General features: G+C 41.2%; 1 protein-coding gene across 2 annotated transcripts in view; it reads left to right on the forward strand.

The window, feature by feature from the left end:
- The window catches only part of LOC109033577 (zinc transporter ZIP5), a 63468-nt gene that overhangs the window by 32304 nt on the left and 13595 nt on the right, over positions 1–17569 (forward strand). For both annotated transcript variants that reach the window (XM_072299893.1, XM_019046254.2), the window contains one exon: positions 15472–15759. In XM_072299893.1, coding sequence (XP_072155994.1) covers positions 15472–15759 — 288 coding nt within the window. The remainder of the gene's footprint in view (positions 1–15471; positions 15760–17569) is intronic.

The following is a 17569-nucleotide window of genomic DNA, read 5'->3' on the forward strand; positions in this document are numbered from 1 at the left end:
GGCTACCAGAAGGGGGGGAGGGGTCGTGGAGCGTTGCGATTCAACGTCGCGATTCTACAATTAAAACACGATTCTAGGACCAGCGCATTGCCGTTTGCGGTGCGGTGCAGCTACCAGAAGGGGGGGAGGGGTCGTGGAGCGTTGCGATTTAACGTCACGATTCTACAATTAAAACACGATTCTGCGACCAGCGCATTGCCGTTTGCGGTGCGGTGCGGCTGCCAGAGGGGGGGGGGGGGGGGGGGTCCGGATCCCATACTTCATTGTCGACGTGCGGCGGAGGTCCGTCTGTTCAATTGAAGTGTCACTGTCAAAGCCAGACCAAGGTCGTCGACGGGTCGTCCCCTCGTCTGGCGCTAAAATTCCGTCCCGTTTTGACGTTTCGTAATGACCCGCGCTCGCCGCTTGCGTAATTGGACGGCTCCGACCGGTCAAAGATGAGCCATTTTAAATTTGCCAATTTTTTCGGCCGTCCGAGGGACGGACTTCGAAGTCCGGCCCACTTTTGCGGAGGAACCAAGCGCGAGTCTTCAACTTCCATTCCGAGGACGTCACCTGCGACCTTTTATCATAAGAATTAAAGTCTGAAAAAAGGGTTTATAGCAGATATGACCACAAACATGAAATCTTCTTAACATGTAGTGTGTGAAAACATAGTGTATATGTCGAAGTTTCACAACATTTTTCAATTTCTGGATCCGAGAGTTCTTGTTGAGCTGCGCTCGCAAATATTTTTCAAAAGAAAATTCTTTTACGGGAATATGTAGAAAAATTAGAAAATCAGGTGCCTTGTGACGTCATCAGGCAGCATTTCCCATTTAAACCCATGTATTTTAGCAGATTAGGTAATTAAGTCATAACTCCTATTTAATAATTCACTGGGAAAAAAACACATTGGATCTAGAGTCCAGACTCTTGGAAACATTGACGAAGAAAAAGGACTCTTGATTCAATCTGATTTAAGCTTTAATCAAAAGGAAATCCGCTCTAATTAAGAGGCCTGGTTCTTGATTTAAGCTTAAATCTGATTGACTCAAGAGTATTTTTTCTTGTCGATGTTTTTAAAAGTCTGGGCTCTAGATCCAATGTGTTTTTTTTCCAGTGTTGTCAATTTTAGATATCAAGGATATTCTCATGCTCAGTTTACTCATTGTCAGTAGCTCCTTCTTAAACACGAAATTTACAGAACTTCAGACACCTGCAAATTCTCCATTCCAGTTTGGTGAGCTAAAAGCCTCAGTTCAACGAGCCGAATTTGCGGTTAACCGGACCAAAAACCTCGGTCAATCTTGGAAATGTTTCTTATGAACCAAAGTTTTTCGGTTCGTTGTACCTACTGAATCTCCTTCTGGAAGAACTAAACGCTCGTTTCACGGAGCTGATGTTTGGTTCTGTCGACTAACTACGCCCGTTCACACGACTGAGGGCTCAATCCTCTAATAACTCGTGCACTGTACAATAGCCAGCACATCATTTCAGCCAACGTTCGGAGGACTCTAAAATTAGAGTGCTTAAAACGGGATGCGAACCCACGACCCGCGGGTTTCCAATCAAACTTGTGAGAGGAGGGATACGTCAGAGAGAGGGATTACTTAGCGGCCAAAAATAAAGTGCGAGTAATTATTTGAGATGTAACGCTGCATGGCTTCGCGGAAACCCTCCTCTATTCCCGTCCCGGCAGCTCATCTACGTCCGCCGGGAGTCGAACCCACGACCTTCGCGATCAAGAGAAAGAGCAGATGCGATTGCCTGTTGCGTTGGAAATACTGCAATAGAAAGCGTCTGCTGTGTATGGCACTTTAACTCCAGACCGTACCTCCCGTCTGCAATGCATGCAGGGCAGGTGTGTCTCTCGCATTTTTTTCTCATTGCCTTATTTACTTCCATTTGTTTTCCTTTTATCTTCTTTTTCTCCGAAGCACTTACAATACAACATCCTCAACAAGAGCTACCGTTGGTAATAAAATCGAACCGAAGAGCTCACGTAGAAAAGAACGTTAGTGGGCTCTAGACTACTGAGTGTGTATGATCCCCAAAAAATCTAGTAGCCAGCACTAGATTCCTAAAAGTGCTTATCAAGGACTGCTAAACGTAATCAGATGTGAAATCAACTATGAAAGAAATCTATTACTAGTTTACTAGTCACTAGATTTCTTGGGAATCGCGCACATAATCAGGAATCTGGAATCTGATATCTAAAAATTGTATAATTGGGGAAGATGAATTGGGGGGTGGGGTGTGATATAAGGTCCATTCACTCTTCACCTTCACAAGAGTGCAATTGAGCGGCCATAATCCACATACGTCCACAACTTTTCTAAAAGGGGCCTCCAGCTTTGGAAGGGAGCGTCCCTCAGGCCCCATATAACTTTAACCGAGCTAAAAGGAAGAAATTTTTTCACCCAAGTGCCCGAAGGAGCGACCACCACTTACTTTTTGCTACTGGCGGATAGGCACGGCCTCCGGCCTATGACCTTCTCTGGAGGTTTCAGAATTTTTTAAAGTGCAAACTTTCTCCAGAAGCTACTTTTTTAAGAAAACTACTCTTGTCAAGTTGGATTGAAAATTTGAAGTTAGGATTTTTAACGGGAAACACTTGCTAGCTTTGAGTAGAAATTGAGAGCAGTAATGCTCCGCTGAGGACGGAAAGATGCTTTTTTAACCCGATGTTAATATTTTGAGCCCCAGAAGTGACGGATTAAAACTTAAAATTACCCTGTTCCTCTCTCTCAAAACAATAGATTTTGAAGTGCAAACATCAAACCGTCTTCAATGCAGTTTTAATCTGCACTTTTTGGTGCCGCAGGCAGGGCCGAAATGCTCGTAAAATACTTCTTCAAGCAGTGGTGCCAATTTCTCCTTTTGAGTATTACAGCGGTAGTAATGTCCTTTTCACCATAAAAGTTCTCATTTTCTTTTTCTCCTTCGTTATCATACCCTTCTCCTTCTTATTATGGAAGATTTTTTTCGAGAAATTGACAGCTTTGCTGAGGAGGTCAATATTAACCACTGTTAATTTTTCCAGTTCCTTACATTTTCATCGCAATTTTCTGAAAGTCGTGCGACGGTGCCCACTGCGCGCCACCAAGAACGACAGTCTAGTTATTGAGTCACAGCCAAAATTGAAGCGAATAAGTTCCGTCACGCATCTATGTACTCGTCTATGACTCGCGTGTGGGCTTCAAACTAGAGCGCTGGCTTTGGAATCGAACCCACGACCTTCGCAGAGAAGAGACACGTTATTAACGACGACAAGAGCTCGCCTCGGTTGTGCTGACTCAACTGTGACGCATGCTGAGAGACCTACCTAGGTTGCCCTCGCAAATAGAAAAATCAACATTTTCGAATTGAGATGAGGGAATAAAACCGTCTCAATGGTTACGAATCTGTTGCATACTTTTCCCAGAACAAGGAGAAAAGTTGTTGCATACGGAAAGTGTCTTTAAACCACGATAAGTGCATCCCTGAAAATCTGAAATTCTCTTTTATCTTCACAATCTGAAAAATTTGCGAAGGTTTATCAAGGATTGCGATAACATGAAGTTATAACCATCGTCAATATCGTGTGAAGTTGTGACTTATGCGTATCACCTGTGTCCGCATACCGTAATATACTTTCCGGACCGGGAAATTAAAAAAATACGCAATTTCTTTAAGAGGTCATGAAGTTATATAGAAGCTAATTCCAGACTTTCCTGCCTTTCATAATTTAAGCTACATGCCTCAAAGGAAACAACTCTTCCATTCGCTCCCAAGAAAATTTTCCATAATATTCTTACGGAATTTCTAAGTATATTTCTATGGTCTCTGAAAATAATAAAATAGAGCAATGAAATTTGGAAACACCTTCATCGTAATGATACCTATGTGTTTCCGCAGTTTTACGTCAAGTTCATAAAGTCAAGTTTTACGTCAAGTTGGGATTTCACCGTGAGTTGCGTCATTTTTTTTTGTAACACCCGACTAATGCGTAAACAGGGTGCCCTTTGGTGAGGAGATCCCTCTAAAAAAGCACCGATTGTAAAGTTCGATGCAGAAGTTCGGGAAATGAGCCGATTTTCCGCAAAAAGGCACGGATTTGTAGAATTTTCGCATGAGCTTAAGGAAAAAAAAGTCTTAAGTTTATTCAACTTTTCTACATGGCTTGCATTCCCGAAAAATCTCACTTTTTTCTGTGCGTCTCAGTTCATTCCGATATTCCCTTTCCTGGATTCGAATTTTTTAATTTTTTCTGCGTCAGATGTTGAACTGATTATCTCCTCTCAGAATTTGGATAACATGCACAGTACGGAAAAAGTTAGGAAAAGGTTTTGTTTAAAGAAGGATTCTTAGGAAATCCCTAAAAAGTGGGGGGTTTTTTTAGGGGGAAGGAGGGATAAGGGAAAATGAAGAAGATCGCAATGGAAAAGCAAGGGTTTTTTATGAAGAGGTACCAGGAGATCGGACCAATGAATGTACCAAGAGTACCCCAATGCGGTTAGGAATGGAAATTGTGTCCCACGGAGACCCTGATGAGGAACCAGAAAAATGCGTTGGTGAATCTAGATAGTAGAAACTGCTATTAACCTACCACCATCAAAGGTTATTAACCTTAGATGGTGGTTACCCGCTGCATTCACCGCCTACCTTGCCATAGTATAGGGGTCTTCGAAAAGATTTTTTTGAAAGTAATAAATGCATAAAAGTGGTTTGAAAACTGAGTAAATGCACTCAGCAATTTAATTTTTTTACAGCTCATTGTGATAAAATTCATTGCTTGAATCAATCCGATTTTATCTCTGGATACTATAGATATCCAGGGTGTCTGCAAGTCCGGAAATAGTGCTGGTCTTTTAAGGGCGATCCGGAAACACTGAAAAAATGCGGAAATTCCGCAAGATAGTCCGGAATTTATTTCATTTTTTTGTAATTTTTGTCTCGATTTGAGCGAGATATTCAAATTTTTGAAATTTTTCGAATTTCTTCAAATAGAGGTACTTCAAAAATGCTGAATTTTTCTGTTGCGGAGGTACTAAATTCTTTGGGAATGTACTGAAAAAGTACTGATTTTTGGCCAGCCTGTTACAGTAAACACCCTGATATCGGTAAATTCGCGCCAACGTACAAGGGACCAATCGGAGCAGTTGCCAGCTCGTAATAAAAATCCCCAATCTTCACGCATAGCTGTAAAATCCCAATTTTGAGTTAATCCCGGCAACGGAAGGCGACTAATCCGATATCCAGCGTCCAGCAATTATCTATACTATAAGCTCCAAGACCTCCTAATTTTGCGAAACTGGTAACGCTTAGTTCCAGCGTTCTACCGGGCCGATTTTCATGATTTTTGCGGCTATCGACGGGCAATTGTCTCTAGATAAGCCAACTCTTTTCAGATTTTCAAAATATGGCCCCGGTTTTTTTATATTACGTGGTAAAGTTGCGAATTCTCCCATTTAAACAATGTAAATTTATACTTTTTGTCATAGTTCGTTTGATCGTTCTACCGGGCCGATTTCCATGATTCTTAGGTAAATCGACAGGTAATAGGCCCTAGATGAGCCCGCTGTAATCAGATTTTGGAAAAAGGACCCAGGTTTTTTTAAAATCACGTTATAAAAGTGAGTGAGTTTACAGAATGCTCCGGCACTGCTACCGCTATGCGCGGGAGGATGCGCAGTAGATGGGTAGCCTACGCATCAGCTCTACTCTTATCTACACAAGATTCGCACTGGCGATCCCATGTGGAGCGATGGCCGTGTCGTCTAAGACGTCGATTACATCCACTTAGAACTCGGTGTGGGTTCGATCCCCGACCCCCGATATCTTAATTATTACCTGACTATCATAGTTCATTGTTTTACTGCAATATTTCATCAAGCAGTCATTCCAAAACGCGTCCTTTTAATTTTAAAGTAATTTTATGTAAAGTTTAAAATTAAAGTATACCTCATATCGTAATTGTTTAGGGGAAAAATAAAACTAACACTGATAGGAGGGTAAAAATAGGGCCGCGAAGCGGCCCATTGATGGCGCGGAGCGCCGTCAGGGGGTTGGGCCGCGTAGCGGCCAGGGGGCGAAGCCCCCTAGTTTTAATATCCCATTCGCACCCACGTCTGGTCGGTGGCTGCGGCGCGCGGCGTCGGAGATCGGGCGCGGAAGAAAGGTCTATTTATGCCACTGGGTCAAAGTCAGTAGGCAGTCCGGCACTGCTCCGACTCGGCAGTCGACGGATCCACATTATGCGCCACAGGTCTCATTTTAATTCAAATTGCCCATCCGTAAGTCAGCCTCCGCTCACGAGATGCTCCGGATCCGAGGGAACAAATCTCGGATTATCCGCACGAATAGTCCGATCCGACGCGACGCGAACACTGTCGGAAAAACGCCGCACGCACCCTCAGGCGTTGCAAAATTCCCTTCGATGAAACACGAATGGAGAGGCTTTTCTCGCAAAATGCATATCCTCGTTCGGTACAATATTGAAAAATCTTAGACCTTGTTTCATTTCTTAAACAAAATCATCCCTATATCTTTGAAATTTTCTGCAAACGTCTATGAATGAGTGAAAAATTTCACAAAAAATATCAAGAAAATCTGTCGATTCGTTTTTCAGTAGAGATTTGCACTGTCACAATTATTGGAAACGAGCATCTTTAATCATAGATATATCTTGGTTCGGAAAGTTCTCTCAACTCGTAAATTGAGAGTATTTTAGGAAATGATGTAAAAAACTGAGCTGATAACATAGTTCAAGAATTTTTTTCAAATGCAACGTGCACTGTTCGAATTTTAACTTCTGGATGCAACTTTTCGAACTCCATGGATGTCCGTGTTGCATACGCACGAAAGTGAAGGCGTTTTGATCGTCCAGGCCCTCATCGCTTCACCCGCAGCGCAGTAGGTACATACCAACGGCGGGCTTGCTTTACTGCGAAGATCCAAAACAGCAAAACGCTTTCAATTCTTCCTTTATACCACAAAGATGATGTCGCATTTGTAAGGAATTTGCGATTTGACTATTGATTTTTATGTAAAAGTTCGCGAGAAACACGATGGTGCCACTGCTTTTCTCTGAAATCAACTCCCAAGCTCAAAAAACGCTCTCAAGTCGAGGCCAAATTGGAGGGGATATCCCACGCTATCGTGAGAGTCCACCTCTACATCAAGACAAACTCTCTATGCAAAGATAGGGAGCAAATACATTAGCAGGGTTGCCGTGTTTTCAGTTTTAGAGTCCCCAAATAGAGTGACAGCCCTGTCAATGTATTTGCTCCCTATCTTTGCATGGAGAGTTAGTCTTGATGTAGAGGTGGACTCTCAGGATAGCGTGGGATATCCCCGGCCATTTTGGCCTCATTTTGAGAGCTTTTTTGAGCTTGGAAGTTGATTTCAGAGAAAATCAGTAGCACCATCGTATTTCTCGCGAACTTTTACATAAGAATCAATAGTCAAATCGCAGATTCCTCACACATGCAACATCTCCATTTTCTGGTACACGTGTATGAGGATTTTCCTTCCAATTTCTCAGATAATTTTGTCCGCAATATCTCCTAAAGTTCTTAAAAATTTACAGGAAAAATATTCATATCTTTCTTCAAAAATTAAGCTTTTATCGAAAGAAATTTGATAACTCTCGAATGTTCTTACGGCGTTCTTCCTTAGCACAGCAGAACAGCAAGGCGGAATACCGATGGCTTAGGGCCGTATTCTGCCGTACTATGGAAAAACGCCGTAAGAACCTTTAGACGTCACGCCATGTTTCCTCCGATAATAAACAAATTTATTGATAAAATTTTGGATTTTTGTCTTCAAAATTTTCAGACGATTTTGTTCACAATTTAATCTAAATGTCTAAAAATTTCATTAAAAAATAAGCATAACTTTCCTAAAAAAAATAAATATTTTATTGAGGTAGATTTGGCATCGTCTGAAAGGTTCATATGGCGTTTTTCCTTAGCAAGCAGTATTCGTACTCGCTCTATATTGCCGTGCCAATGTAATATGCCGTATGAGCCTTCAGACGTTGTCAAATTTCCTTTGATATATTACGATTTTTCGGGAAAATTTTTAAGTATTTTTCTTCCGATTTTTCAGAAAATTTCGGTCGTAATTTGATCTTAAGAGTTCGAAAATTTTAAAGAAAAATATGCATATCTTCCTTTAAGAATGAATATTTTGTGAGAGTAAAGGCAACATTTGAATACTCATACGGCGTTATTCTATAGCACGGCAGCAAAGATAGCTCATTTCCTTAGGAGACCGCACATGGTTAATTTACACTGTGATTTAGGGTCTCTCAATGTGATACTTGACTCAACATCCTTAATGTAACTCAGCTCTGTTTCTTTTATGTACAGCAACGTTGAACCTTTTTTGCGCATTTCAAATTGGTGACTTCTAGGACTTGGACCAAAAAAGGCCCTTAAGGGTACCCGTCCTTTGCTCGATTCCTTGATGTTTGCACATATAGAATCAGCTCAAAGGCCGTATTCATTATCCATCCGTGAGCGATTGTTTTCCCCAGGATTTCTTTCATTGCTTTACATTAAGATTGAGAGAGACTCAAGAAGATCCTTAACACAGCGTTATATGAGGAAAATTTCAACAAATTTCTAGTAAAATTCTATAATAATGATTTTTAAAATATGCTCTTTGCGAGGTATCTCGATGATTTGTCTCTTCAAGAAATAAAAATATAAAAAAAATTAGGTTTTGAAAATTTAAGCCTATAGCCTAAATTTTGTCAAAATCATGTCAGCTCATCTTCCGCACTTCGAACATTTTGCAGAGACAAACCATTTTACCCTCAAGTTAATTTTCTCCTTTGTACTCTAAATTTGTTAAAAGTTTCTTAAATGTGATTCTGTATGAAGAATCTCCTCAAGCTTCCCGTAATCAAAACCCACCTCGAGCATATGGGGCCTCCTGAAAAAAGGAACTGTCAAAAGAACGACCGGCCCTTTGGGCCCTTAAACTGATGACCTACAGCGAGAGTGAGCAAATATCAAGATATTTAGTAAAAGACACGTCTCCATAATGGCTTTTTCCGGCTCTAAAATCTGTCAGAAATTTTAAATGCGCAATGAGTTTTTACTTCGCAAATTTTAATTTTCATTACTTTAAGACCCTACTTTAGTTTTGAAGTTGTATTGTATGATAAGGATAGTATTCGGCGTCTGAATAGTTCCGTTTCCTCATGTTGTTCCCCTACAATTAGCAAAAAATAGTGGATTTCCCCATACATTTGCTGTAATTTAACTATGAATTTTAAAACAATTTCCTTCTTTGAATATGTTATTGCGAGTACATCATAAAAAATTGCAGCATAGGAAATTTTTTGCTCATAGTTAAATGACAGTGAATTCGTCGAAATAGATAGGATAGGTGGAACAACATTTGAAAGTATACGATCGTAGTGAGGATCGGAAGTAAAAAAACTCAGAAGAATTAAGATATTTGCCTTGGCTGTTTTCTGGAAGGTACTTCGAAATATTTCATTATGACTCATTTTATGGATTCAGGATTTACTTCGAAGCGACCAGAGTTGCACAGAAGATTCGATACTCTCGTATGAAACCACGAAATGAACATAGGGACTTTGATAGAAACCTCCTCAAAATTCAAGGAATTTGTCGCATTTGTCGAATTTGTTTCTCTACAAAATGGGAAAGTTGAGGAAATTTTGCCATGATTTCCAGGAGAATATGCTTATGCATGTTGGACTGAAGGTCCCGCTATTCCACGTAGTTGCATTAACATTTGTTCAGACCCTATGACAGTAACGAGAGTTTCGGCCTAATGAAATGCTGGAAAAAAAAGAAAAGAAAAAAAATAGGGAGAAACCGTCCGCTGCTGAAAATGAGAATCCCAAGAAATTATACTTTACTTCTCAGAAAAATTCTGATGTACGAGTCCCACATTTTTCGTGGTTTTAATGGCACGTGTTTTAGCTCTTACACAATAGCGATAGCTCTGGTGTGGTGAACTTGTTCGTAGAAAAAATTGAAAAAAACATTGCGTGAAGGAAATGAAAAATTTCCGGAAATTTTTCGACGTTTCTAATAGAATCTGAACGCAAGGGAGCCATGCTTTTCCACTGAGTCTTTGTAGCGTTTGTGTAAACTTTCAGGCGATATCAGTGGCGAAGCGTGAATAATGGATTATCGATATTTACCCATTGGAAGCTATAGTAATAGATCGATTATTTAGGTGTTCGGTGCGAACACCCTGTTTATCGATCCTTTTCCATAGGTTTAAATGACAGATTAATCGATAAATCGCAAAGCTCGCCACGCCACTGGGTGATATATCGACGGTGAAACTTCCAGACCACGCATCTCGGTTTGCAACGTTGCAGACGTCCAATCATTTTTTTACTTTTTTAAATGGAAAACCATTCTCATATGGATAGTTACGTTTTAATGCGTTTCTGATCAAAAATAAATAAATAAATAATTAAGTAAATACATTTCGATGAAATCGCTCGGGAAAAAACGAAATATTCGAAAAAATGATGCGATGTTTCCTCAGGATATTTTTGCGATAGTTGGAGCTTTTATTCTAAACATCCTGATCAAAACAACAAGTTCGTTTTTCCCTTGTAGGATATGGAACCTCAAGTAATTCAGGGCCGGATTAAGGCAGGCGCATGAGGAGCGCCTGCATGAAGCACCATCGCAACAAGGGCCCCAAAATAAGAGGAAGGGGAAAATAGAAAGAAATAGAGGAGAGAAAAAATGTAACAGAGAGTCAACTATTCGTATTCAGAGATGGAAAGTGAAATTTCAAAAAGCTCGAATAAATTTCACAAAATTTGAAATTTGTTAATTTTTATTGGAATTACTAATTAAATCTTCGGAAGTCCGGAAAGCGTTTCAGCCGGTCTTCCTGTTGATGCGGCAGTATGATGCTACCCTCCCGAGGTGCCATACACGAAGGGGGGCACAAAGAGGAGTTTATAGAGAAATTTAGCCCGCATCGTGTTAGTGTTTTAAGCTTGGGGTGAAAAATGTCAAAATCGAGAATCACTGTTTCCAGGCTGATCTCTGGAATTCATCCCCAAAAGTTTCGGAAAATATCATAAAATGTTCCATCTCTGGAATCCACCGAGGAGCATCAAAAGCAAAGCTATTCGAAAGTATAGCCGCCCCGCGCTTGTAGTATGCTTTGAGTAAACGATGTATGATTCTGTCCGTAAACATCGTCCATCTGAAATTCGCCCTCAATGGAGATGTTGCATGTGTGAGGAATTTGTGATTTGACCATTGATTCTTATGTAAAAGTTCGCGAGAAACACGATGGTGCCACCGGTTTTCTCTGAAATCAACTCCCAAGCTCAAAAACAGCTCTCAAGTTAAGGCCAAATTGGAGGGGATATCCCTAATTTTTTCGTCTTTCTGTGATACAATAGACAGCACATTTAATTAGTCGAGTTAAGACTTAGAAAGAAATCGAACACGGAATTTGGTCTGGAACGGCGCGGCGCAGAGAGTAATGATGACGAGAACTTGATGTCATGAGATACAACGGAGATACCCTCGGCGTGGCGCGGCGCGGCGCGGCGGTCGGCATGTAACACATACTAGCGCCTACAAGACTGCATGAATACTTGACGCATTGCGTCAAAGACAGTGCGGTCGCTGCAGTCAGCAGTGGGCAGCGTGAAACGCATAGCGCCTACAAGACTGCATGAATACTTCATGCATTGCGTCAAACACAGTGCGTGCAGCAGCGATCGACATGAAACGCATAGTGCATACAAAACTGTAGGAATTCTTTACGCATTGCGCCAAACACAGAGCGGTCAGCGCGGCGCGGCGGCGGAAGTTAAAATTATTAAACCACATTTATGTTTGTTCTGTCATTATTTTTTCGTTCATTTCATATAAATGGAAGGCATTGTCCACACAGAGATAGGTTTACGGAACTTAACTATCGCGCCAAGTTCCGTGAACTTTTGCTAGTATAGTGTTGACAGGGCTCTCGCAAAAAATGTGTCCATCACGAGTAAACGCGTCTTATGAACCCCTCCCCTTCCAGCATGTTCACTTGATGATTTTTATTGATGTTTCAAAACGAATGAGAAGGGGGTGGCAAAATACAGGCGGCCCATGGGCGGCAAGTAAGTAAATCCGGCCCTGCTCAGTCAACGACTTTAAACACACAACCGGTACACCAAAGACCAACCATTATTACTTTAAAAAATGAAGAAGAAAGCCTATTATTCGTAAAATGAGTATTCGATGAGGTGCATTCTGCCCCTTGCATCTGAGCGATAACTATTTAGACTCCAATGTCGTGCGGGGCTGCATACACATTATTTTGAAGGCGATTTTTGCGCTCATATCAAGAAAAAGGACGCTCGAAAATAAAGTCTTTGACGGCACATTTTCCTCCTTTTACATGTCGACATTTTAAACACTTTGAAAAGTTATCATGAATCCTGGATCAAACAAAAATAAATCCTGCGCTTCAAAATCGCCGCTTAATAATAGTTGTAATAATAGTCATATCTTTCATGCTTCACCAAGTCTTTGAATTTGACCGTTATTGTACACATAGACTCGACCCGCACATAACCCGCAAATTATTGAAATGAAGAGAAGTTGGTTTTGGCGTTTTTCCGTCAACTCGCATAAAAAAATTGAATATTGAATGTATCCTAAGAAATATGACAACCATACGGAGAATGACGAGTCAAGACCGAAAAATTTATCAGCCTTGGGAGAGTTCATCATCCTCTGACAAGAGCGAGCGTTAAGTGATCCGTGCACGCGGCCTCCACTCAGGTGGTCTCCAGTTCGAATCCCACCGCGCCTCGCATCTCTCGTCTGGGTCGCAGACAGCCGACTCTACTGAAATGCTCAAGGGCATGACCGCTCCAACATTTCGTGACTCCAAGCCCAAGCCCAGCCGGTGCCCTCTATTTCACTCTTCCAGCAGCTGCAAAACAGTTTCTTTCCTTCCTTTGTTTCTGTTCCGAACCACCGTGGCACCGCATCACGTACCAATTCGTCTTTCGCGTGGTCGTAAAGTTCCCCCGCCAATTTTAAAATAAAAAATACCTAAATAGGTAATAGGAAAAATATTTTGATTTTTGCGCGCAATGGAGAAATCGCACAAATTTTAATTGTATCACCTGGAAGTGCTTAACGAGCTGAGTTCGTTGTATGTTTCCTAATATTTCTCATACAGAAATTGTAAAAAAAAATATATATTTAAAAGTGAGAAAATTTATCACCTTGTGACGTCATCTGTCTGCATTTCCCATTTAAACACACGTACAGTGTGTACGTGTGTGTACGTGTGTGTGTAGTTTAGCAGATTCTGTTATTTTTTCATATTTCCTCCAATAATCGTACAATTTAAAAACCAAGGATACTCTCCAGTGGCGTGGCGTGAATTGCGATATATCGATTGTTATGCCATATAAACCTATGAAAAAGGATCGATAAACAGGGTGTTCGCAGCGAACACCTTAATAATCGATTCTTTACCATGGGTTTAAATGGCATAACAATCGATGTATCGCAATTCACGCCACGCCACTGATACTCTCGCATTCAGTTCTCTCGGTAGTTTCATCTAAAATATGAAATTCAAGCAGTTTCAGACACCTGTAAATTCTTCATTCGTTTTAGGTATTTGAGAGTGTCTAACTGAAAAATCACTGGTATCATTACCTTTAAAAAATAATAAATTTGACAACGTCTGATGTGGTTATAGGTTGATTCCAGTTACATTCGTCCATTCTAACTGAGGAAATGCAGCGTTAAAATGTTCATACGTTGTTTTTCTTAGCACGGCGGTAAAGGTGGCACGCCTGCTCGACCCGAACAATAAAAATCCGACGGAATGACAACGCAGCACTTTTCCTCGGCACTAAATGCAACCATTTTCAATGTATATACGATGCCGATGCACGCCCATGCATGGAGCCCGCACTTTTGCGACGCGAGTTTTCCCGCTTGACGTAGGAAGTATGTAGATGTTGGTCGCTGGATCCACGCTGCAAACTGCATTTCGCGCTATGCGTCACGCGGTGGTCTCAAAAGCTCTAATTTTCCCGGTTGCAATTAATGGACCCGTATGCCGTGTCACGTGGGAAAGAGAACTAACTCAGTTCGAGCGTATAGCCGTATGGTTAACAATTAACATGCAGTGGCGCTTTAGCAAATTGGCAACACCGCGGACTGATTATTGAAATTTATAGACAAATTAATAGACAAAGAAGACATAGAGAGTATGGAGTGATCCTATCCGTTGAAATGGGTGGCTCCTATTGACTAAGGGAGGAAATGATGGGCTAACTATAGGCTACAGTATAGGGTCTCTCGTGGGTTGTCGTTAGTTACTCCATTGCCTGCCCTCTTTGTCCATTGCAACCACCCGCTTCCACCAATAGGATTCCTCCATATCCCTTTTGTCTTCTTTGTCTATAGCTTTGTCTACCAATTTCCATAATCAGCCCGCTGTTTTCTTCTCTATTTTAAATTGAAAATATCGATTTCAGGTGAGGCAAGCTGTCTCGCCAAGAATCGATTGTCTCACTTGTATCTAAATAGAGGAAGAACAGTGTTGCTAACTTTCAAGAATCGCCAATTTTGACAAGTGCTTCTATGTGCTTCGAGGCTCGTTCCTGGATGGAGTACTGCCCTCTCTCGTAACACGGCAGTGTATGACGCGCAAAAATAACATATATTTGAAAGTACATGTGTTGAAAAGAATTTTATATAATTTAAAAAAGAAAAAATTATCAATGAAAAAAGGGGACAAAATTTATCTTTCCTAAGAGTAAAGTAATTTCTAATTTTGTCGTTTTTCGGTGATACAAGAGACAGCATCTTTAATTATTAGTCGAGTTAAGAGAGGAACTAAACAAGCAATTTGACCTGGAGCTTAGCGCAGAGAGGAATGATGACGAGGACTTGAGATGAAAAGGACAAGCCCTCGGCGCGGCGGCGCGGCGGTCGGCATGTAACACATATTAGCACCTGCAAGACTGCATGAATACTTCACGCATTGCGTCAAAAACAGCGCGGTCAGCTTGAAACGCATAGCGCCTACAAGACTGCAGGAATACTTCACGCATTGCGCCAAACACAGTGCGATCAGCGCGGCGCAGCGCAGGAATTTAAAATTATTATACCACATTTATGTTTGTTCTTTCATAATTTTTTGGTCCATTTCTTATAAATGGAGAAGCAAAGTTCCGTGAAATTTTGCTAGTAGTGTTGACAGGGCTTTCGCAAAAAATGTATTCAACACGAGTAGATGCACCCCTCCCCCTCCGGCACGTTCACTTGATGGTTTTTATTGATGTTTCAAAACGAATGAGAAGGGGGCGGCAAGTAGGTAAATCCGGCCCTGATGAAACCAGTGTGAGTAATTTTATTTATCTCTTTATTTTTTTTTATCAATGTTTTGGGTCTGGTTTCCTATGTTTTTTCTTGACCATCATCCTTTTTAATTGTTGTTTTTTTGACTTTTCAGACCTCGGGCACAAGCACCGGGCGATAGACTCGGATTCGGAGGAGAGGAACCCGCTGGCGGGGCAGTGCCTGTCGCCGCCGGAGATGCTCATCACTTTCGGGTTGGCCCCGGACCACGAGGTCTCCATCTCGCCCTCGGTCTTCCTCGAGAAGCTCTGCCCGACCATCATCTACGAGCTGGACCTCCGCACCTGCCAACACGAGACCTCCCCCACGGCCCTCCAGTCCGCCTCCGCCCCCAGGGCCAGCCCCCTCGAGGGCTCCGGGAGCAAACTCATCCCCAGCTTAGGTGAGATTTCCATCCTCCTTTATTCACCCATTTGGGGCCGCGCAGTGGAACGAGCCATTAGAGGGGGCCGGCCATGAAATTTCTGACTAAAATTGCAAATTTTAATGTATATTTTGTCATAATTTCAATGGCAAGGGGTGTATCTGGAAGAAAATCTGTACAAATAAAATCAATGGAGCCATTCTGAAACTCCTCCTCCTATTATTTTTTCAAAGATATGAGCTTTCGAAGTTTCCAAATGTCGGACGACCTTTCCCATTGACTCGTTCCACTGTGGGCCGTCGATAAATTAATGGTTATTTTCAACAAGTGCCCAACTCCGAAAGAAAAAAAGGCAAAAAATCCAGGAACTGGGACAAAACTAATGTGCCCAAAAATTTTACTCTTCTTCTGTTTTCTTCTTTTTTTTCTTTTTCTGTTGCCACTAAGCTCCCTAGTACCGAGCGTGGATCATCAATAAACTCCAAAAATGCTCCATGAACAGAAATGCTTTTGGCGCTTGTTATTTACCTAGTTCCAAAAAAACCTGTAGTCAAAATTATGAAAGTTTTTGATCCTCTAATAACGCAGTATAAACGTTCTAAAACCTTGGCGTCATATGCTTTGGAACAAACAATAATTCGTGCCTACCTTTTTATTGTGTATCAAAAAATGAAATTAAAAAATATCGGGAAAAAAGTACGAAAGGTGCTCAGTATCAAAAATAATGTCTTTGCAATAAAGTGAAATTCTCATTTTTCCGAGTTCGGCAACTGGGTTTGTCGGTCTCCATCGCCGTCTCATCCTGTGAGAGCTTTTATTTTTCGATCGGGAATTGATGTTAGAAGAGAAAGAAGACGGAAGAAGAGGAGAAAAATAAAGAATGAAGAAAAGAAACCGGTGACTTCATTGTGCCTCTAGAAGAATTTTACATTTGACAGAATGGTGAAGCCGAAAATCTTTGCCCAATGTAAGAACTCCATTCATGTATCTGTTTTCTTCATGGATGAATGGTGAATGGTTCGTCTTGTAACAAGAGTAGCCGTTAACTTTTCCGCAGCTCGTGATTTGACGCTGTTTCATTGTCGTTTTATGGACTCTAAAGACGATAAAACGATAAAAACCAATCATTACCACGGTGCTTAAAATTATCCTCCTAGAATTTCGCAAAACTTCACGCTTTCATACGCATCGATGTTTATTTTCCCCGCCTCGGTGCCCAAACGAGCGCCCTATGTCACTATGCCTGCCTTTGCACCGATGCACTGCAGAGTCTTCGGACTAGTGACATCATTAAGTGGACATGAGATCGGATTATCATACGGTGAAGTGTAATCTTTTTCCCTCCCTTTTTAATTCTGCGTTCTGTAAATTTTAACCTATAGCACACTCTTTGTATTTTCATACGATTTGGCACTACTGAAGGATATAGAGTGAAAAAAATTCCTCACGCGGTCGGTCTTATCATTGATTGAATTCCCATTGTAGTTCTGAAGCTATTTGTCAGATTTGCACATAGATGAACTGCGTGAAATTCTCGGCTTTCAATCCAGGTATAGTTCTGTTGGTTGACACGAGGAACATTGACGGAAAGGTGGACTCTCAATTTAGCTCCGGGTTTCTGCATGAGCTATGAATGTTTAGAACAAATGACACGGGGTTGCAGATTCGTCTATTTTGAAGGCGCTCCTCGCGCTTTCGTCAATGTTTCCTCCACTTTAAGTTATATCGGTACCGAAGATCGCCCGATTCTGACTTAGATAAAGTAGCATTACGAAATTTTCTTGAAATTGTTCTAAATTAGCAACGCCTTCCTTAAAAAAAAATTAAT

Source organism: Bemisia tabaci, chromosome 4 (assembly GCF_918797505.1).
Source record: "Bemisia tabaci chromosome 4, PGI_BMITA_v3".
NCBI lineage: Eukaryota > Metazoa > Arthropoda > Insecta > Hemiptera > Aleyrodidae > Bemisia > Bemisia tabaci.